Genomic DNA, 23,901 nt, shown 5'->3' with positions numbered 1-23,901 from the left:
CACATAACGGAGTGAGCTCCCATTACTTGTCCCAGCTTCTGCCAACCTAGAAGTTCGAAAGCATGTAAAAATGCAAGTAGAAAAATAGGAACCGCCTTTGGTGGGAAGGTAACAACGATCCGTGTGTCTTTGGTGTTGAGTCATGCTGGCCACATGACCATGGAGACGTCTTCAGACAGCGCTGGCTCTTCGGCTTTGAAACGGAGATGAGTCCTGCCCCCTAGAGTCGGGAACGACTAGCACATATGTGCAACGGGAACCTTTACCTTTACCTAAAGAAGAAATGCTGCTTTCTTAGTGTGCCACAGAGGAATTAAAACTAGCTGGTTGATTCTCACCTAGTCAGTTTTCTGTCTCAAGGACTAGAGAGAAGGGAGGGGAGTCAGGCTGCCGAGGGAAAGCCAATTTACTACAAATCTCAACATTTTAGAAGGAGGTGTCAAAAGCTAACTTGCCACTAATGGGAAATGATGTTCCTTGCATTCTTAAGGGTTCATTGTTGTTTTTAACATCCAGCTGCATTTCCCCCCCTCCCCAGAAATGTAATTGCAAATTAAATAGTCTGTCTGTGAGATACTATGGGATGCTGGTTGTAGGCATATTTCTAAGCCCTATTTAAACCACTTTTTGTAACACCAGAAGCAGGTGGCACGCAATCCTTACGGAGAAATTGTGTGTGGCTTTGAGTGACACAAGCAACTTCAAAGCAAAGGATAAAACACATATTTGTTTACTTAAAAATAACAGTTGAGGATATTAAATATACTTATAACCCCTGATATTTAACAATACCCTTATGGCACATACACAAATATCATTTTGTTCCTCAGCGCTTTTGGGGATTGTGACAATTATATGCATTACTAAAAAGTTAACTGGCTTCCAGAGGAAACCAGAATGCACCAAAGGAACTGAAGAGCCACGTTGTCAATTTTGCAGGTTACAACCTCCCTTTTTAAAACCTTTTTGAATATGTTATACCACTTCCATCCATATAAGTCTGCCAGCATTTTGCCTGCTACCAAGGGCAACTATTTGGGCAGGTGTGAAATAGGAGGGCCCTTTGTACAGTTTCCCTAGAAGTCTAGAACTGCATTTTTTAATCCTGGCAATTTTTAAGATGTGTGAACTTCAACGCCAAGAATTCCCAGCCACCACCCCTTTAAAAACACCGCTTTAGAATGTGTTATGACCTCAACGTACCACCACAGTTGGGACCAGAATTTCCACTGATAAACAAGGTGGCTGATTTTACAACCTTTCCTAGCACCGTTGTTAAGCAAGTCACTGCAGTTGTTAATGAAACACAGTCATTAAGCAAATCCAGCTTCCCCCATTGACTTTGTTTGTAGAAATAGGAAGTCACAAATGTGGATCGCCTGACCTTGGGACACTGCAATTGTTATAAATACATGTCAATTGCCAAGGGTCTAAATTCCAATCACATGACTATGGAAGTTGTAAGTGTGAAGATTGGTCAAAACTCCCCCCCCCCGCAATGTGTTATAACTTCAAACAGTCAATAAATAAATGGTTCTAAACTGAGGACTATCTGTACCAATGGTGGTTCTTTGAGTCTCCCAGCTACAAACCTCTAAGGAAATCCCCAAAAGGAGAGTAATTTTCTCTGAACCTAAAGCCTTGTGGGCCTTGTATGACATGCCAGATTCTATAAAATAATTTATCACTTTTAAACATATAATGAAATGAATGGTGTAGAAAAGTCAACCTGACACTGTTCAGGAAGGGAAGCAGTGACCTTGGTTCTTTCCTATTAGATTACAGGGGAGGACGACTAACACTCAATTTTATAATTGAAAGTGAGGTCCCTTTTTTGCCCCCAAGAGTAATAAGATATAATTAAAGATAATTTGATACTATTAGCAGTTACAAGCTTTTCAGGCTTTAAAAGATTTGTGGCTAAACTTGAAGCATCAATAAAACATAAAAAATTGTAAATCAAGATTTCTGTTGACCAATAATGAGTCATGTTGTACACGGTTTATTTCTGTTGACAGCAATTTTAACAGCGGTAGCTATAATGATGTTTTTTTGGAGTGAAATATATACCTGGAAAATCTGAATTAGCACCTAGAGTGTCAAAACAATGAGGCCAAGAAACAAAGCTCTGAAAATTGAAAAATCTGATCAACGTGGACTTTCTGCAACCAAAGGAACAGCTTGTTTACTTCCACAAATTTAACTGAGGAAGAGAAAAGAACATAAATATTTAACCTTTTAAGAAACTCAGACATTAGCTGAGTTGCAAACTGAAAGCTGATATGGTTTGTAAAGCAGGTATACACAAAACAGGTCACAGTCTTGGTCTGACCTTATTGCAAAAACAGATAAATAGCTCTACAGCTAAAATGTGATAAAGATGTCTTTTTTCATAGGTTGCCCAAAAACACATATGGAATGGAACACTTTGGAATCCCATGTTTACCAGAAGTACAAATAAGACTCAAAGAGTTGAGACGAGCTTAAGAAAGAGAGTTGGTATTTTAAAAGTGTCCTAATATTAAAAACAGGTAACATTACAAACAGGGGGGTTTTTTCCTCCCTTTTCCTTGAATTATGAAGTTTGTTTGAGACTTAGTGATAATCAGGATATCAAAGATGCTGAATGCACACACAAGGCCCAGACATTTAGGATGACTTTAGCAACTGGGGGACGGGGGATGGGACTACATCTAAACTGTTATCCTTCAGGAAAATGCTTAATTTAGTTTCACACAACTCAACCTGGCCTTTCAAAGAATCCCAGATCTGCCAAGTTAAAGTGGATCTTTACCTTAATTTGTAAAGTTAAAAGTTAAAAAAGCATCACCCATAGACAAATTTGGCATTTCCTAACCTGGTGCCCTCCCTGTATCTCCTGGACTACAGTTCTATTATCTCAACCTGTGTATCTTGCTCAGGGGAAAAAAAAACTATTATAGTCTTAACATGCTGGGGAAGACTAACTAGTTCATCCCTTTTGGCAAATTCTTGCATCCACACAGCCATGCTAGATTTTTGACCAAAGAGAGAAGATTTTGAGTGACTGACTGGCTGGATTATCATACTACTAAGAATACTGAAAAGGTTGGAAGAGAAGAAAAGGCAGCCATTCACAGTGATATGTTGATGAGTTACAGAAGGGAGGGAGGGACTCAGGAGATATCACCAATGGGCTTCATCTTCAGGACAGCACTGAAAGAATTGGGAAAGCAATGGGTCCCCCTTGAAGGAGACAGCTATACCAGCCATCATAGCAATCAAGACAAATCCTGGAAGCTGGAGTTCAGCAATATAATAATATAGATTCCTACTTTGTTCAAATTCATATAAAAATGTATGTAGTCCACAAAATTGCATAAGCCAGCTTACTGCCTTTAGGATTGTCCATATTTCTGTTTTCTGACCATTTATAATTCCGTGGATGAATCCATTCAAAAATGTGATTCAGGAAAGCAATCGTACACTTTCTTTTCTACATTCTTTGATATATTTTTTTCCAGCACAAGACAGTCTCATGCCATTCTAATCATTTCTTGGAAGGCTATGCACAAGTACTATGAAGCAAATGATTTTTAAAAAACCACTAAAACACTTTTACAGCCAGAAACTTGTCGTATCATGTGATCTTTACAACAATTCAAACTGGCTCCAGCACTTCACACATATACCCATAGCTACCATCCAATTGTGCTCTGAAGGTGCCATTGCTAGAGACCAGCACCGCAAAAAAAAAAAAAAAAAGACGCTATTCCAGGCTGAAAATTCAGATAAGAAATTATAAATATTAGGAAATGACTTTAGTCGTGTTAGAACTGTGTCCAAATATGTTATTTACTACAATGTAGTGTTTCCTTGGTGTATCCTATTCTAGATGAAAACTATAAACCAAAAACAAGAGTGAAGGAATTTTAAAAACCCAGCTTCCATTCTTTGCTAAATGTCATGCTATTAAGACATTGCTCAACATTCAAACCTATTTACAATCTTAAATATTTACTTTACAACACATTGGTTTCTGAAAACAAAGATTAAGAACCCTTTGCACTTCTTTCTCAAACACAGCATTCTTGGCAAAGTGTGATAAGCAACTCTGTTTAAGGGAGTGAAGATAGCACAACCAACCACCAGCTGATTTTAAAACGTGTCCATACTTCGAAGAAAACAACCCCCAAAGCATTCCTTAAAAATCATACTGAATTTCTGTAAAAAGGAAAGGTAAATTCATTTCAGGAACACATAAAAATTCAGCCCTCATAGTAACCAACTCTGACTAAAATAAATATCATGGAACACATCCACCAACAAAAAGTACCTTTAAAATGTGCCAATTTTGAACTTGTTTCATTTTCCCCCTCCCTTAGCCCATCTGCCAAGCAGAAAAAACTAGAAGGAAGGAGTCCCGAAGCCATTTTCATCCAGCGTAAACCTGAGGTTGCAGTGGAGGGGGCAGTTTGTCATTTTCAACATTTTCAGAGTCAATGGCCGCTAAGGCTGGGTTTGGGGCTTTAATCTCCAAAGGGTACTTCTCCACAATCTCCTGGACTTCCTTGGTGATTCCATCAGTCCAATCAATAAGGTCCCTCTCGAGCTTTTTGGCCTCACTGACAATCCTCTCCTGCCTCTCATTCAGTTGTGAGAGGAGGCCAAGGTTCCTGTACATTTGGCGCATCCCCACACAGACATTGGCTGGCCAGTTCTCAGGTTCTTGCTTCTTTGGAGAGGTCTGCCCGGACATATAGCGGTCAAAGTCTTCCTGGCTCAGGTTTAAGGACTGAGCATCCAGCTTCTCTATGAAGGCAACAGCGCAACACTGCAAAAGCAAGAGCATCAATTCTTTCAGGTTGCATAGAGTTAACACATCAGCTCCATTCATACACAAACTATTTGATGTGGCTCTTAAAATAGGTTGTAAACTTTGTTAATGAAACCTTTTGTGGAAGATAGTTTAAATTACTGCTTAATAACAATAATATCAGTAATAAAAAATAAAGTAAGATGATCAAAAATTGCTCAATTACAGCATTCATTAGAAATTTGCCAATGCATTCCCTTTCTGAAATATACAGGTGAAACTCGAAAAATTAGAACATCGTGCATAAGTTCATTTTTTTCAGTAATGCAACTTAAAAGGTGAAACTAATATGAGATAGACTCATTACATGCAAAGCAAGATAGTTCAAGCCGTGGTTTGTCATAATTGCGATGATTATGGCTTACAGCCCCTGAAAACCCCAAATCCACAATCTCAGAAAATTAGAATATTGTGAAAAGGTGCAATATTCTAGACTCAAAGTGTCCCACTCTAATCAGCTAATTAAGCCATAACACCTGCAAAGGGTTCCTGAGCCTTTAAATGGTCTCTCAGTCTGGTTCAGTAGGAATTACAATCATGGGAAAGACTGCTAACCTGACAGTTGTGCAGAAAACCATCATTGACACTCTCCATGAGGGAAAGCCTCAAAAGGTAATTGCAAAAGAAGTTGGATATTCCCAACGTGCTGTATCAAAGCACATTAATAGAAAGTTATGTGGAAGGGAAAATTGTGGAAGAAAAAGGTGCACAAGCAGCAGGGATGACGGCAGCCTGGAGAGAATTGTCAGGAAAAGGCAATTCAAAAGTGCTGGGGACTTTCACAAGGAGTGGACTGAGGCTGGAGTCAGTGCATGAAGAGCCACCACACACAGATGGATCCTGGACATGGACTTCAAATATCATATTGCTCTTGTCAAGCCGCTCCTGAACAATAAATGTCAGAAGCGTCTTACCTGGGCTAAAGAAAAACAGACCTGGTCTGTTGCTCAGTGGTCCAAAGTCCTCTTTTCTGATGAGAGCAACTTTTGCATCTCATTTGGAAACCAAGGACCCAGAGTATGGAGGAAGAATGGAGAGGCACACACTGCAAGATGCTTGGTCCAGTGTGAAGTTTCTACAGTCTGTGTTGATTTGGGGAGCCATGTCATCTGCTGGTGTTGGTCCACTGTGCTTCATTAAGTCCAGGGTCAACACAGCCGTCTATCAGGAGGTTTTAGAGCACTTCATGCTTCCTTCTGCAGACGAGCTGTATGGGGATGCTGACTTCATTGTCCAGCAGGACTTGGCACCTGCCCACACTGCCAAAAGCACCAAAACCTGGTTCAATGACTGTGGGATTACTGTGCTTGATTGGCCAGCAAACTCGCCTGACCTGAACCCCATAGAGAATCTATGGGGCATTGCCAAGAGAAGGATGAGAGACATGAGACCGAACAATGCAGAAGAGCTGAAAGCCACTATTGAAGCATCCTGGTCTTCCATAACACCTCAGCAGTGCCACAGGCTGATAGCTTCCATGCCACACCGCATTGAGGCAGTAATTGCTGCAAAAGGGGCCCCAACCAAGTACTGAGTACCAATGTTCCCTCTAATTTTTTTTCAGTGTGAGCGGAAAAGTATAGTGTGTGAGCTGCACAGTTTCATGCCTGAGCACCTAAGAGAGCCACAGTTTGAACTGCTGTCGCGTCTGCTGGACATTTGCGCAACCTTCCAAGCGTCAAGCGCCAATTGCGAGCGAGGTTTCAGCCCGATGAATGCCAGACATGAAAAGTGCCACTCAAACACTATACTTTTCCCCTCACCCTGAAAAAAAAAGGCTCTCTGCTCAGCTTTTAGATTGTTAGACTGGCTAGAGAGAGACATGGCACCAACAGGGTCCTGGGTCCTGGCATTTTGCAGGCAACCTGTCCTCTCACATTCCTTTGGAATGCAACCCATCACATGTGAATTAGATTTTGCCAATTATCCTATTAAAAAATAACGCTATTATTCTAAAATATGACTAACTCAATATTAAAAACTGTAAATATGTAATGCTGATAAATAATAGCAGTAATTGTTATTTAGTATGATTAAAATCAGTATTGATATATCAATATAATATCTATCGAAATTGACAATATACACTAAAATAACAATACAAATATATAATGTGGAATATAAATGTAATAAATATAATATATAAATGCAACATAAAAAACTCTCCCCCTTTAAAGTAGTAAGATCAATTAAATAGTCTAGCAAGTTTGGACAATATGCTATATGTTATGTTACTTAAGAATATATATACCTCAGAATCAGATACAACATCCACATCATTTCCAACTGAGTCAATAAAATCATATGCCATGCCAAAACTATTTTAAATAAAGATATGAAATTAATCAAGTCTTGCATTTATTTTTCAAAATGAATGTACAATTTTTTTATTATTTAAGTTTTGTACCCTATCTTTTCTAACTAACGTTAACTTTAAAAAGATGTTACATCAGACTACAATACAAGTAATTAAATGAAGACTAAAATAAGTGTTTTGGCATATTGAGCTTTTTATATTTCTTTCTTATATTGCTTCCTTAGTTGAGAACTTGCTCCTCAACTTACTTACGCATTAACTGTTTGTTGCTTTTATGGTTTATTCATTCACTGCTCCATCTTCAGTTTTTTTTCACAGGGGGCAGGGCTTCCTTCCTCCCTTCCCTCCCTCCCTCCACTCCTTTGGCCACCAATTTTGATCCAATTCTCTCTCTCTCTCTCTCTCTCTCTCTCTCTCTCTCTCTCTCTCACACACACACACACACACACACACACACACACACACACACACACACGTTCTTTGTGGGGGGGTTGAATTACTCCGCCTCACTGTGCAAAGTCGGCTCAGCATGTGTTCGGCCCCCACTTACGCCGAATCAAATCCGCGGCCGGCGGGACCAGGGGGTTGCATTTCAAAGCCGCCAGTCCTCTTGCTTCTTCTCCTTCACCAGCAAAGCTCCCGCTGGCGTCCCCGCTCATGGCAGCGGCGCCTCTCCCTCCACGCGGAGCACCTGAGCTGGCCCCCGCGTTATCCCTCCCCCTTCCTCCTCTGCCGTGCTTTTGAGGCCGCGGGAGCTAGTAGGAAAGCGGCGGAGGTGGAGGCGGTGGCAGGGATAACCCAGAGCCCAGCTGACTCCGCTCGGAGCACCTCAGCTCAGCTGGGCTCTGGGTTATCCCTGCCACCGCCTCCACCTCCGCCGCTTTCCTACTAGCTCCCGCGGCCTCAAAAGCACGGCAGAGGAGGAAGGGGGAGGGATAACGCGGGGGCCAGCTCAGGTGCTCCGCGTGGAGGGAGAGGCACCACTGCGGGAGCTTTGCTGGTGAAGGAGAAGAAGCAAGAGGACTGGCGGCTCATCAAAACAAGTCTGGGGAGGTCCTTTGCAGGCGGCCAGTTCTAGGCGCCTGCAAAGAACTTCCCCACGTTTGCTTTACAGAAAACTCTGCGCGGCAGATAGAATCTGCCGCGCGGGCTTTTCTTGTGAGGTGCGCGGCCGCGCAGGCGCGCACCTTAGAGGGAACAGTGCTGAGTACATATGCATGCTTATACTTTTCAGAGGTCCGATATTGTTCTATGTACAATCCTTGTTTTACTGTTTGCATGTAATATTCTAATTTTCTGAGAATGTGGATTTGGGGTTTTTATGCGCTATAAGCCATAATCATCATGATTATGACAAATCACAGCTTGAACTATCTTGCTTTGCATATAATGAGCATCTCATATATTAGTTTCACCTTTTAAGTTGCATTACTGAAATAAATGAACTTTTGCACGATATTCTAATTTTTTGAGTTTCACCTGTATGTTACAGTGCATACTACAGCTTGTATGTTCTGATAATGCAAACTTTTATTCATCTTGCAACTGTTGTGTGTGTGAAAGACTGAGAGAAAGTGAGTAATGAGTATGCCTCGCCTAGACCAGTGGTTCCCAATCTTGGCAACTTTAAGACTTGTGGACTTCAACTCCCAGAATTCTCCAGCCAGCTCTGCTCAACTCTGGGAGTTGAAGTCCACAAGTCTTAAAGTTGCCAAGTTTGGGAACCACTGGCCTAGACCATCATCAGTTATAGAGCAATATCATAAACTACCCAGAGTCCATGGCAGTTGAAGTAGTTGATAAATCACACAAATAAATACAGAAAATGCACTGTTGGTTTTTTAAAGCTTCCATACCTTCACTTCCTCAAATGTATACCAAACTTGATGCTGAATCTAGGTCTGGATTAATAACACACAAAACTTGCACAAAGAAACTATATTTGGATTAATATAATGACCTGGTTAAAAACATGTTAATGCCTTGGCTGGGTTCCCATCACACAATGAATAGCTAAGTACACAACTCCACTGTAGCTCATTGTACAAACCCAATCAAAGTTTTCCTAGTTTTAATTTTAGTTCTGTGCAACAATTCAGTCACACTTGGCTTCCCATTCCTATTTGGCAAACATGGCAAGAATATTGGAATAGTTATTATTGCAGACCTCTTTTTTTCCCTTTAAAATACATGTAGATTTTGTTTCTGGTATTTCAACAGCAAGAGCTAGAAGGTTGGTATTTTTCAATATATTCAATATATTAATTATCTGCATGAACACAGGATGTTAGACTTCCTTGATATATGTGCATCCTATAACTTCTCCATAGTGCCTCAAGACTGTACGTTCAAGATCCAGAAAACATGCCAAGCACAAGCTTGTTGATGTAATATTGAAGGCCAGAAATAAGGACACTGAACCAGACGAGCCAAAAATTGTTGGCCGGCCAATACATTTAAATAAATAATGATGATGATCGTGATAAGGTCAGCTTATCTTCCATTAAGAGAAAACAAGAAAAATAGTTTCGGCATCTGGCAATATGTCGTTCTTCAAATTCCCCTAAAAAGAAAGTCACGATCACAGATCTACTTACCAGGTTCGTAAAATAATAGCCATCCTCCCCGGTCATCAGCCTGCTGGGATTGCAGAACCGAGTAATGTACTGAATGTTGGACTGCAGGCGGGGTGGGTTGCCCTTCAGGACAATGTAGATGAGAGTGGGCAAAAAGTCATCAGCTGAAGCTGGCTCAGCCTTTGTGGTCCGGATGGCATTAAATATGTGCTTGCTGCAGTTAGTGATGCAGGCCAACTTGTCCCGGGGGACACGCTTCGAGTCCATTTCAATGATGTCTGCAAGAGGAAAAGAATCCCAAGAATCAAGGAGGGCTGCATTTATTGACAGGGTTCATTCCACTTTAGTTGTCCCACCCACCCTCCATACTTAAAATCGTTTATTAAATCTTGCACAGGATCTTTTTTTTAAAGGCTAGAAATCAGGAGACCGCGAGTTCTAGTCTCCCCTTAGGCATGAAAGCTGGCTAGATGACTTTGGATCAGTCACTCTCTTTCAGCCTACAACATTAAGTTTGGGTGACAAGCTGATTGGTCAATTCTTGTAGCAGCCAATGGATCAACATACAGCTGATCTGGGGGGGAGGGGGGAAGGATCCTGCCCTTGTGAGAAAACGTTAGGAAAGGAGGAGCGGGGTGGGGGGGAGCCTTATCAGTTAGCAGCCCTGCTGTACAAGAAGAAGAATTCAAGTTTTAATATTAACCAATCCACTGATAAGTCAAATTACCCAAAAACAATTTAGGCAATTTTAAATAGTCAGCTACTTAAAAGAATGGCAAGTACTAGTGCTATTCTTCAAAGAGATTTTTCTCTTACGCATTAAGAGGAAACGGAATGCCTTGAAAATGCTACTGGCTGGAATATTATCGTTTGTCCTTAAATATATATATATATGTCTGCCCTAAAACTGTTTTTATAGCATATATAAGACTCTGCAGGGGGTTCAGATGATTGACAGCTAAAAGGTACAGTTACAATCAATCAGGTTATTTATAACAGCTTTGATTGATGAACCCTCAGTTATTGTATTCAGCCTTTCATACCAGGCAGTATAAAATATTAATAATGATTTTTATGGCACCAGAGTAGCACAACTAAACATCTAACTTCAGAGAGCTGCTGAATGACAATTTTCCAGTTGATGAGACAAGATATATATAAAATAATAACAATACATTATCATTATCATTATGATGTTAATCTTTGGTGAGATTCACAGCCTTTGGGTCTGGTTGGTAGCTCAACAGCTCGAGTCCTAACCAAGGACTAGGAACTGTTAAGGTAACATCGCACAATATAAGCTGTTCCAAGTAGGGTGGTTTTTTTGTAGAATCAGAATGTTGAAGTCAGATAAATTTAGAATTTCCAAATAGTGAGGTAGCCCTTTAGGTATTGCTCCAAGGGCTCCAATTACAATCAGGACAACACACGATTTCTTTTTCCACAGTCACTCAACTTCAATTTGCAAGTCCTGGTACTTTATGATTTTTTCTTGCTGTTTATCTTCAATTTGTGCATCTCCAGGTATTGCAATATAAACGAACCATACTTTTTTTCTTTTCAACTATTGTTATATCAAGTGTGTTGTAGGCCAAGTGCCTATCAGTCTGGATTCTGAAGTCCCACAAGATCTTGACTTTCTCATTCTCTAAAACCTTCTCAACCTGATGGCCCCAGTGGTTTTTGCTGTTCTCAAATCCAAACTTTTGGCACAATTTTCAGTGAATGATCTTAGCAATGCAGTCATGGAGTTGTAGGTAGTCAGTTTGTGAAATTTTGCTGCACCCGCTGATTAAGTGGTCGACTGTCTCATCTTTTTCATTACAGAGGGGACGTTTGCTGTTGGTGGTAACATGTTGAATTTTTGCCTTCATGCAGTTTGTGGCTAAAGGCTTGTTCTTGAGCTGCCTCATTATTGTTGTTGTTGTTATGTGGTTAATCTTTGGTGAGATTCACAGCCTTTGGGGCTGGTTGGTAGCTCAACAGCTCGAGTCCTAACCAAGGACCTAGGAACTGTTAAGATAATGTTGGAGGATACAAGTTGTTCCAAGTAGGGTGTTTTTTTGTAGAGTCAGAATGTTCAAGTCAGGTAAATTTAGAATTTTCAAATAGCGAGGTAGCCCTTTAGATATTGCTCCAAGGGCTCCAATTACAATTGGGACAACACATGATTTCTTTTTCCACAGTCGCTCAACCTCAATTTGCAAGTCCCGGTATTTTGTGATTTTTTTCTTGCTGTTTATCTTCAATTCGTGCATCACCAGGTATTGCAATGTCAATGAACCATACTTTTTTCTTTTCAATTAATGTTATGTCAGGTGTGTTGTAGGCCAAGTGCCTGTCAGTCTGGCTTCTGAAGTCCCACAAGATCTTGACTTTCTCATTCTCTAAAACCTTCTCTGACAGTCCCAGTGGTTTTTGCTGTTCTCAAATCCAAACTTTTGGCACAATTTCCAGTGAATTATTGTTGTTATTGTTGTTGTTATTATTATTATTGAGAAATCACTCCCGGAAAAGGTTTTTACAAAAAAAGAAAGGAATGTAGGCACCATGAGTTAAACTTACATTCTTCTTACTAGCCTTCTAGTTTGCTCCTGGGATTGACCTGATTATTTTTACTGTGGTGAAAACATCTAGGATCAATAAATATCCCCTCTCCAACCCATCAGCCCTTTACATACCTGTGATAGCTTTCACAACTACATCTGAGACTTCAGGGATTTCTTCATTGACAGGAACACAAAGCATTTGTGGAGTAACCCAGTGCAAAGCTCTGCAGGTTGATTTGAAAGGAAGAGGGGGAGGGGGGGAACCCACTATTAAACCTTTAAAATAGTTTAACATGTCAAGACTAAAATAACAAAACTCTCTGCCCCCAAAACTTGCATTCTGGGAAACAAAAGCAGAGAGCAAATATTTAGTCACAAATAATCTGTTTTTATTTCTTTATTTAATTTCTTATTGCATACATCCTAAACCACCTGGCTCAAATCATACAGAATTTTTATAGACCAATATTAACATCATGGGAAATCCATTGTTAGGAATGATTTTAAATATTTCTGGGTGCATCTAAAACCAGTCATTTTGAAAGATCATAGCAGGCTTGCTTTAAGTCATCTATAGATTATAACTGGAAAATAAAAAGAAACTATCTGATTTTATATATTTTGACTGCCAAAACTGGAAAATCAGCATTCTGTCCTACATCTATCTGATTCAGAAAAGAGAGGTAGTTCTCAATTTACAACACTTCATTTAGCGACCGTACAAAGTTACAATGGCACTGAAAAAAGTGACTTGCAACTGGTCAATGGAGGAAGCTTATCTGATTACTGGATTAGTTTATCAACCTACACAATTCACTTAACAACTGCAGTGATTCATTTAACAACCTTGGCAAAAGAGGATATAAAATTGGGCACAATTCAATTAATAGCCACCTGGCTAAGTAATGGAAATTCTAGTCCCAATTGTGGTGATAAGCCCTGACTAACTGTAGTTAGGGGAAAAAATCACTTCAGTGCCAACTTTATTGGCCTTTATAAATAACATTATAAATGTTAACATTTGTGTAAACCTTTTCTTAATGTGCTGCATTCGTCTATTCACATGTAACTTTGTATCAGGGAGCTCGCTTATCATCTCCAGTGAGACAACAGACAAAAAGGTTTTATGAATAAGAAAACCTAATTACATATATTATTTTTCTTAATGTGTAACATGGCATAAAATTAGCTCCTCGTAAGATCTTGTTTTTGCTCTATGCCCTACAGATTGAATGACTGCAGATATGTCATAGTCCAGTGATGGCGAACCTTTTTCTTACGGTGTGCCAAAATTGTCTGCATGCTATCGCGCTCGTGTGCATGCCCACTCAATCCTCCCCACCCACCTGTGCATGTGTACAGAACCCTCCCCCCCCCCGTGCATGCATGGATGACCCCCCCCCCCAGGCTTTGGAGCCTTTCCTGAAGCCTGGGGAGGGCGAAAAGGGCCTCCCCTGGTCCTCCTCTGGAAAGACAAAAAAACCAGCTGGCCAGCAAGCGCATGCGCAGCAGAACTGACAGCTGGTGTGCTACCAAATATGACTCTGCATGGCACTTGTGGCACGTGTGCCATAGGTTCACCATCACAGTCCTAGGCATTCGGTCGGTTTGGGGTCAATCTATTGGGCATAGCAGGCAACTAGGTCAGAAATTGAAAAAGATGACATCTGACAAATCAAGATACTGAATATACGATCTGTACTATTCTTCTATTTTCCTGTCAAAAGTATATTTTGAAATATAAAGCATTTCATCAATAACTATAATACAGTCTGAAAGATGGCACTTTAGACTGCAATGCATCTATGTTTTCTCTCTAGAAATTAATTCCCCAAGCTCTACAATGTTTTTGAAATTATTGAAGAAAAATGTCTGGATGATTTGACTTTTAGAAATTCACAGGGAAATACATTTATTAGTTGATATTTGTCTACGTAGGCAGTCATGAAACACTAACTTTTCAAATATCTTTTTAAAGACTGTGACAAAAGAAAGCAATGCAAAACATTTTAAGTAGAGCTTTCAAGACAACATATTTCAAATTGAGTAATCCCCCTAGGTTCTTCACATATTGCTCTTTTAGAGAAAAGAGATCAGTATAAAGTTCAATTGGTCTCACTGCTCCCTTTGAGAAATCTAAATTATATTGGACCTTTAAATCCTTCACAAGGATACAAACATTTGCTGTTTTTTGCTGCTGTTTGTATGATGTATGTATTTAACTTTATTGCACAAAAGCTCAAACTACTAATATTACTGTAAAAGTTTTTCTTCTTTATTTTGACCATAAATTTAATATGGGCTATTCCAATAAAATAATTAAGGATTGGCATGGCCTTTCTCTAAGGGAGACAATGAAGTGAAACACTACATACCATAGATTAGATGGCCTATAAACAGTAAGAGTAATAATTCCCTGTTGGCAATAGTGCAGCTTTTAAAAGTTTAGCCACCTCAAAGAGAAACCTGAGAAGGGTAAAAGAAGAGCTGCTACAGCCCGGATCATCCAGGTACAAGTAGGTAACAAACAGCAATGGATCCTGCATCTAAAAGAGAGAAACTAGTCCAAAAGTCAAACCTGATTCTTCTCTGGACAGCCAGATCTTTCTTCTCATCCTCCGTGGTTTCCGGGCAGAAAACGTATTTATACAAGCGGGTCATTATGTATTTCTCCACTTGATCCATCACTTTTTCCACCTTTTCTGGAGGCACTGAAAAAAATACAGAGATGAACACATTTTTATAATCATCACAGACTATATAGACTATAACTGAATATACATCAATTAAAAAGCATAAAAGCTACATTAGGGCTTAAAAATATGAAAAGTTAGAAGATAAAAAAGACATGCATTAAAACAGAAAGTTGTGTGTCTGTTTTCTGTGTACATACACACACAAACAAAGTCTAAAAGAAGAGCTAGGAACATGAGTGGGAGAGTGGGGGAGCACTAAAATTTTGTATAAGAAAACTACTGTATTTTTCAGACTATGACGCTCTGAACTATAAGATGCGCCTAGCTTTTGGGGAAGAAAGCATGAAAAAAAATCTGCCTCTGTCTCCCAGTAATTTGCCTCCTTGCAGCAAACAGCAAACAGCCTGGTCAACTTCACCCCAGCCTGATTTAGCACGAGAAGCTGATTGGTGGTTGGATTGGCCGCCCAGAATACCACCTATCAGCAGTTCTAGGCTGCAGGGATCGCCACCACCACCTATCACCGCCTCTGCGTGCCCCATCTTCGGCCTCCGCATGCCACTTTTTTGCCTCTGCGTGTCCTGTTTTTGGCCCATTCCAGGCAGCAGGGATCGCTGCCACTGCCACTATCTCCGCCTGGAACGAGCCAAAATGGGACACGCGAAGGCCGAAAAAGGACGTGCAGAGGCAGTGATAGATGGCGGCAGCGATCCCCGCATCCTGGAACAGCTGATAAGCGGTATTCTGTGAGGCCGATCCAACCACCAAGCAGTGGCTCATGCTAAATCAAGCTGTGCTGAAGCTGACCAGGCTGTTTGCTGTAAGGAGGCAAATTGCTAGGAGGCAGAGGCCAAAGGATGGGGGCCAGGGGGTGGATGGGGCTTTGGCAACATTTGCCCTATAAGAGACACAAACATTTCCACCCAATTGGGGGGGGGGGGAGTGCATCTTATACACTGAATAATATGGTATATCAAATTTCAGAGTACTCTAATATGGAGAACTAAGTGCTTATTAGGAGAGTTCTAACACATCCAGCTTCTTCCTCATATCATCAGAGCAAATGTTTGAAGTTAGATAGAATCTGCCATTTTTACCCTCCTTTTATTAAAACATCACCTACAGTAACATATTGTTTGAGAGCGGGTATAATGTAGTAGTTAAGGTGCTGGAGTAGAAGCAGGGAAACCCAGGTTCCAATGCATCTTTAGGCATGGAAGGTGACTTGAGCCAGACATCCCTCTGAGTCCAAGGAAACTGAAAATCAAAGCCCTCTTTGCATCATTCATGGATAAGCTTTGCTATAAATATTAGGTGAGCATAGTGCAAAATAAGCCAGCAGCTAAATGGAACCTTGCAACTAGGCAGAATAAATGCCAAGAAGAACCTAACAGAACATTCTTCAGTCTGTAGCCAAAAACTCCTTAGCAACGTCACCAGTGAAAGTAGAGAAGGTTTTTTCACAAAGTTTTGCTTTACCCAGAAAAAAAAATACGACGATCACAACTGAATCCAAAATGTCCATTGCTAAACAAAGCAATTAAGTTAGCAATGCCCCATTTTATGATTTTTTGCTCTGGTTGTTAAACGAATCATAATTGTTAAGCAAATCATGCAGTTTTTAAGTGAACCTGGCTTTCCCCATTGACTTTGATAATTCCAGGTCCTTGGAGGCTGTAACCATTGTAAACACATGCTCGTTGCCAAGCACCTGATGTCCAATGACGTGACTCTGGCAATGCTGCAACAGTCTTAAGTGTGAGAACTGGCCATAAGTCACTTTTTTCAGTGCCACTGTAACTTTTCAAACGGTCATTAAATGAATGGTTGTAAATTAAGGACTGTTTGTATATCTCACCACCATCCAGGCCTTCCGCACAGCCTTGAAGAACTGGCTAGCCCGTCAGGCCTGGGGACAGAGATAGTTGCCCCTCCCGAATGATGAATGCATGTTGCCTATTGTTTTTATTACATGTGTCTATGTCATTGTTTGCATTTCCCCCTCCCTGATTTTATGTGAGCCGCCCTGAGTCCCCTTAGGGAAAAGGGCGGCCTACAAATGTCAATAAAATCAAAATCAAATCAAAATCTGAAGGTTCATTTGTATGATTTCCACATACAGAGAGCCCTTGACTTACCACCATTTGTTTAGGGACCAAACAAATGGCTCTGAAAAAAGTGGCTTAGGATCATTTTTCATACAACCACTGCAGCATCCCCATGGCAACCAAAGTTTGGTCGCTTGGCAGCTGACGTGTATTTATGAAGTTGCAGTGTCCTGGTGTCATGTGATCATACCTCTTGTGAACTTCTGACTAGCAAAGTCAATGGAGAAGAATACAGATTCACTTAGCCGCCGTGTTGCTAACTTAACTGCAGTGATTCATTTAACAACTGTGGCAAGAAAGGTTGTAAACAGGGTAACACCCGCTTAGCAACTGTCTTGCTTAGCCATGGGGATTTGGGGCTCAATTGCGGTCATACGTTGAGGACTATCTTTATCTGTTCACCCCCCTTTTTATAAAAACGCAATTTAAATTCTGAACTTGGGGGACTCTGGAAAGGCTGGGTTCAGGACTTTCGATCCCTCTGGGCTAGCCTTCATCCAAACTGCGTTGGTGAAGGATTTCTTCTTTGTACGATAGGGACCAAAATGTGTTCCCCCAGCATCATCATTGAGGCAAAAGCCCTCCCACCCCATCAAGTCCACTACAAGCAGAGACATGAAGAAGCACATCTAAAATTGTATCCATAATGGTTATTACCCTTTCTCTCTTCCCAGTTTCATAAAATAAAATATGTAAGAACAATACCTTTCCAGCGAGTCTGTAGCTTATCTGCCACATTCTGATAGAGGCTCTGAGCATATTCAGACTGTTCCTCAACACTCAACTCCTATAAAGAGAAACCAGTCATGTGTGTGAGAATGGGCAATGCCCCAAATTTGAGATCTCATAAAATCCAAGTACTTCTTATTCTGTTCATTGGCCAGATTAAATCCAAGGTGGTAGAACCTGTTGCTCTTCCTTCCGCCCTATAACTGTCAGTGGAGGTCCCAATCTTACAAATAACACACTGAACTTTTCACAGAACCAGACAGCATAAAGCAGACACTAGAGGCTGCATATCTTTTTCCAGATCATATCGTTTATGTTCAGGTCAACCAGTAACTTTAGTAAGACCCTTAGAGAAGATGCGAAGTTTCTTAGAGAGGATGAAAAACATTTAATATCCAGGAAGAAGGAGAGGTCATGTCAAGGGCAATCAGTGCTGGGAAATGTCAGAAAAGATTTGGTCATACAAGCATTTCTCCCTAAAAATGGAACACAAGAAAATCTAACCTCCAGCAACCCTCCCTCCCTCCCTTTCCAATTTATATGCTGCCCATCTCACTATTGAGCATATCTGGGCAGCTTACAACTTTGAATTGTGAAATGTATTTAAAGAAAATAGCAAAAGTCTCCCCCCTCTCCACCCTACCAAATTTTAAAATACCACAGTCTGCAGCTCCAAGTTGGCAATTTCTAAGCTATTGATCGTAAGAATTGTATATTAGCTTGCTCATTTCATAAATATAGTAAACACAATATCATATTTCTTGGGAAGGGAAGATGACTCTATACATATTAGTAGATCAGAAAAATTTTTGCTCTCTGTATTTCGGTGTTGTAAACAAAACTAATACGACTCTCCTATTTAAAAAGTAAACTACAGATAGTATTCAATTTATGACCATAACAAGAGTCCAGAATTTCCATTGTAAATCATGATCGTTATAAGTCGAGCCCCCCACAGGATCAACCCAATTTTATGATCTTTTCTGCAGCAGTCAGAGAGCAAATGTAACAGTCATTAAGGGAGTCCACTCATTCCTATGGGTATTTTTTTGCTAGAAACAGCATTTAGACTTATATATCACTTCATCACTTCATGGTGCTTTGCAGCCCTCTCTAAGCAGTTTACAGAGTCAGCATGTTGCCCCCAACAATCTGGGTTCTCATTTTACCGACCTCAAAAGGATGGAAGACTTGAGCCAGTTCAGGATTGAACTGCTGTCAGTCGGCAGTTAGCCTGAAATACTGCGTTCTAACTACTGCAGCACCACAGCTAGAAACTAGCAAAAATAATTGTAAATCATGATCACATGACTGCAGCCCTAAAAATAAACCAGTTCTATGACCGCAGGAATGTGTGTGTTTCTCAACACCGGACCTCCAGAATTGGATCATAAGTAATTCCGGGGGGTGGGGGGCATTCATCGTATCTTTAAACAGTTGCTAAGCAACTGATCATTAAGCAAGGACTATCTGCATTTGGGCAAAAACCTCCCCTTAATCTCCTAATCTCACATAAAAGCAATATACTTTTCTTCTTCTTTAAAAATCATGTTTATGGATTGCTTCCCAACAATCAGGTCATACCTGAAGATCATTTAATTTCCTACTGGCCCCCTTCTAAAGTTTTTGCTACCTTCACCATGAAAGGTGTTTGATCCTCTTCCCCACTTCCAGAATTTCACCCCTGCAGAGAAAAGCCCAAACGAGTCACCAAGGCCAGCAAAACCCTCCCTCTGCAAGAATGCCTCACCCGCTTGCGATGCATCGTATCCAGGAACAGTTTGCACTGCTTGTAGATCTCCTGGCCAGCCTTATTGTAGGTCTTAAGAAATTCAATGAAGTCCTTGGACACTCTATCGGTTTCGATGCTGACCTGCCTACTGATAGAAGGACTAGGTGCTTTAGCTTCCGGGGCTTCTACAAAAAAGAGGGAATATCAACACTGTTACAAATAAACTTAACTTTCTTGTTCAGAGGTGTATTATGAGTGACAGAGGAAAAGAAGAAGCTATTTATTGTGGGGGAGGGGGGGGAGATTCCACGCACAAAACCTTGAAGGCTTATTTTGTACTAGTAAGCTAAACTAGAATTGTAGCCAATAGGACTTTCTCAGATGGAAATTACAACCTCAGATCAGAGGTGGATTTCACATAATTTTACCGTCGGTTTGCATGCACCAAAATTGTGAGTGGTGCCTTCCGTGCATGTGTGCAGCCTTCCGTGCACATGGAAAACATGGCTAAATAGGACGGCATAGCGACAGGGCAGGTGGGCGGGGCGGGTCTGCCTACAGGTTGCTACTACTGATTCACCCAAATCGTTCCAAACTGGCTGAATACCCCCACTGCCTCCGATGTCTGCTGCATGACAGACACAATTTATCAAGAATCAGTTTTCCCCAGGTATCAAATACTTAATCAGACCTTGTGCCCGTGTCCTATTTTTTAGGAAAGCAGCTGGCTAAAGCAATTAACTAACACACACTACTTATCAAACCCAAACTAAGAGGCAATATGTATAAGCGGCAGTCTTCCATTTATCACTGTGACAAATCTTGTAAAGTGTTTACAGAAATAACATAAAGGAGTCCATTAATCTACTATCACTTGTAGCATTATCTGGAAACACTGCTTCTATCTTTGCTCAAGCTGCCATAACTTTAAAAGCTAGTTTATTAGATGTATTTTAGCACTCTAGCTTCTCCTTCGAATATTTTTTCATGTTGGAGTTAATTACAGCAAGAAAAATATACATAATTACATAAGTAGATATGGTTCGTTCAGATTCTACGAATAGACTAAAAACACAGCAAGTACTATTTAGCAAAGACTGGAATCCACCATTGTTGATGTAATTTACTGTATATACTCGAGTATAAGCCTAGTTTTTCAGCCCACTTTTTGGGCTGAAAAAAGCCGCCTCGGCTTATACTCGAGTCAGTGAAAAATTTGCCCGAAATGGAGGAGAAAAAGGGGCGGGGCCATGCCGCTGGGTGACACTCGTGAATGGCCCAGTGCCCCTGTGAGTTTTCCCTCCCTCTGTGTCAGTTTGCTGCGCAGCGCGCACCGCACCATCCCCCCTCCTCACGTTCTAATGTAATGCAGGGCTGTCTTACGATTCCCCTTCCTCCCCCTCCTGCCGCTCTGCAACGATGTCCCACCTCCTCCTTGTTATGGCAAGCAGCCACATAGCGATGTCCCACCTCCTCTGGTACAGTGATCCAATGATAGGAATCACTGTGCCGTGTGTCATAGGAGGCGGGACATCGCTCCCGCGGCTGCATGGGACATCATCATCACAGCGGGACATCAGCATCATGAGGTGAGTGAAGTATTTCATTGAATACACCGCTAGTTTACTGTTTTTCTTTGAAATAAATATTCAAAAACATTATTGGTATCTATTTTATTTTTGAAATTTACCGGTAGCTGCTGCATTTCCCACCCTAGGCTTATACTCGAGTCAATAACTTTTCCAGTTTTTTTGTGGTAAAATTAGGTGCCTCGGCTTATATTCGGGTCGGCCTATACTCGATTATATTCGGTACAAATAGTCAGGCGATACTGTTAGATCTCAAGAAGGAAGGAGGGGCATTAAGAAAGAAATACAGAGTTTGAAATGTTAATACAAACCTGACACCACCTCTGAGGGAATTTTATATTATGTAAACTTTTACTGCAATATGACACTGAGACAAAACAAATAAAAAATGGATGCAAAATTGTAAAGAAATATTGTAATAAATGTTGGAAATGTCATGAAACAGAAGGATTGTTTCAGTGATGTTAGAATGTCTAACACTGTAGTCATTTTTAAAAAAAAACATTTTGCTTTCTATAATATTCTGTGACATTGTTCACCATAAATTTAAAGTACATTTCTTTTATCCTTTTTTGCAATATTTCATTAATGTATAGATACAATTTCTGTTTAAAATTTTTCATTGCCTATTTCTGTCAAGCTGGAATCAATTACCATATTTTTCACCACAGAAATATCTACCCAGATTTTATTTATTTTGGATTTGCAGGATCCAATCTAAGTGGGAAGACCCAGTGACTAACCCAGATTGGATCCTGCAACATTATCCTGGGACATGTATACATGGATTTTTTTTATCCCACATTTATTATTTATTATATTCAAGGTGGCAAACTCACTGCTTCCTCCTCCCATTTTCCCATAACAACAACCCTGTAAGAGGGATTGTGATGGTCCAAAGAAACCCAGCCAGCATTCATACTGAAGATCCCAACAATATAGTAGATTAAAAACCCAGCAAGGTTTACCTGGTGAAGGACAGAACATAATTTTTCAAATTAATTTAAAATAAAAATAAACTCAGTGGCACAAGGAAGCCTCAAAGGAGGTATTAAACTGGCACCACATTGCCCATTCCCCAATTTAGTGTATGCCAAGGAAGCATCATGAGGCAAGCAGCAAATGAGCCTATATTAGCCAAATTATTCTTCAATAGATGATGCATCCATGGAAATACTAAAGATGAGTTGACATGACAGGCAATAAAAGGGGCAGTGAAATGCAAGAATGTAAATTTGGTTGACTATAAAACAGCTAGCAAGTTCGATGGACTTCATTTATACTCAGTACACTAATATATTTGACTACACCTAGGTTAAAACGTCTAGTATTTGGAGCCCATCCAAAAAAGAAACAAAATGAAAGACTAAAAGGGGTTGTTTCGTCTAAACAGCAGCATCAATTCACCCACCTTTCAGTTTGCTAACCAATGCTATTCAGAATGAAGCACAGAAGATGCAAATGTAGCAGGATGAAGGGAAAGAAGCAGGAGACAAAGAAACAAACACAAAGAATTTTAATCAGCACCTCACCAATGCAAATGCATCTAACTAATGCATCTAACGCAGAGAACCAATGATTAATGTGAGGGCAAGGAATGAAGAATGCTGAAAACATTTATTATGAAAACACGACAGCTCACTTCACATTTTTTAGCAGGTGGGAATTTATAGGTTTGCTGACAAGCGTCTGAACCCAGCGAAGTCTGATACTGTTGTAAGCTGCCGTAATTCAGCAGCATACAAATTGAAGAAAAAAAGAATACTTGGTTTTCCAGATCCATGTGTTCACAATGATTTGTTACATGCCTATGCAGAAGTTTAAATTCTTTTCAAAATTTCAAGGAATAAATGCCATCATTCACATGGTCATAAGGACAGCAGGTTACTTACTATACTCTTGGGTTGACCCTATTTGCCACTCAGGGATGGGTTCCTGCCGGTTTTACTACCGGTTCGCAATGCGCATGTACCAGAAGCATGCTGCACGCACATGCGTTGTTCAATGTAAATTGTTCTGCACGCAGTCAGGCAAAATCCAACATCAGTGGCAGTAAGGGAACTGGTTCAGGGGCGTGTCAGGCCTAGGCTGCTGCTGGTTCTGCGACCCAGGCCTGAATTCCACTACCGGTTCGGCCAAACCGGCAGCAACCCACCTCTGGTGCCAGTGCAAAAGATGAAAACTGTAACTGAGGCTTCTGCAGTATTTCAATCGCACTTTTTCCTGATTTTCCTTTCCCTGCTTCATTTGAGTCAGCTATAACACGAGGTACCTTCTATTGGCAAAATACCGTACTCATCTTCTATGGAAGACTTGGAACAATCCAATTGTTTGTTTCCAACCCTTCAAGGAACCCCAAAGACTATAACTCCTAGCCAGTATGAAGTAATGCCTCATCAGACACACTTATCAAGATTGGGTCCAAAGATCCCAGCTCTTCCTGCAAACTTCCTTGGGCTACACGGGGAGTTCTTTCCAATACTAGAGCATCATAGGCTACCCAATCTCACATACAGGGAGAGGAGGTTTTTAACCCAATTGCATATTTTAAAAATTACAAACGAAGCCCCAAACACATAAAGCTGATCTTTATTGGCCATTTATACAAGATCTGATTAAGCAACTGCAAGAGTTAAGTGGCTTTTAGCTAAGCTGCATATTATATGCAAAGGATGGCAGCCTTGTACCCAATTTCTATCTCCAATCTACAGTATTTGGCAGAGTACATGTCCCCAATCTTAGGCTTATAT

The 23,901-nt window shown here is 40.6% G+C and overlaps 1 protein-coding gene across 1 annotated transcript in view; it reads right to left on the bottom strand.

The window, feature by feature from the left end:
• Positions 1-1,986: 1,986 nt before the first annotated feature.
• Positions 1,987-23,901, bottom strand: part of RABGEF1 (RAB guanine nucleotide exchange factor 1) — a 69,114-nt gene continuing 47,199 nt past the window's right edge. The window contains exons 10-15 of the mRNA XM_032216108.1: positions 19,581-19,747; positions 17,807-17,888; positions 14,876-15,008; positions 12,430-12,521; positions 9,770-10,026; positions 1,987-4,813 (exon numbers count right to left, since the gene is read on the bottom strand). Coding sequence (XP_032071999.1) covers positions 4,415-4,813; positions 9,770-10,026; positions 12,430-12,521; positions 14,876-15,008; positions 17,807-17,888; positions 19,581-19,747 — 1,130 coding nt within the window. The 3' untranslated portion in view covers positions 1,987-4,414. The remainder of the gene's footprint in view (positions 4,814-9,769; positions 10,027-12,429; positions 12,522-14,875; positions 15,009-17,806; positions 17,889-19,580; positions 19,748-23,901) is intronic.

The sequence above is a fragment of the Thamnophis elegans genome, chromosome 4 (genome assembly GCF_009769535.1).
Source record: "Thamnophis elegans isolate rThaEle1 chromosome 4, rThaEle1.pri, whole genome shotgun sequence".
Taxonomy (NCBI): domain Eukaryota; kingdom Metazoa; phylum Chordata; class Lepidosauria; order Squamata; family Colubridae; genus Thamnophis; species Thamnophis elegans.
Note: the sequence above shows the minus strand (reverse complement) of the source record. Positions and strands in the feature narration are given on the sequence as shown.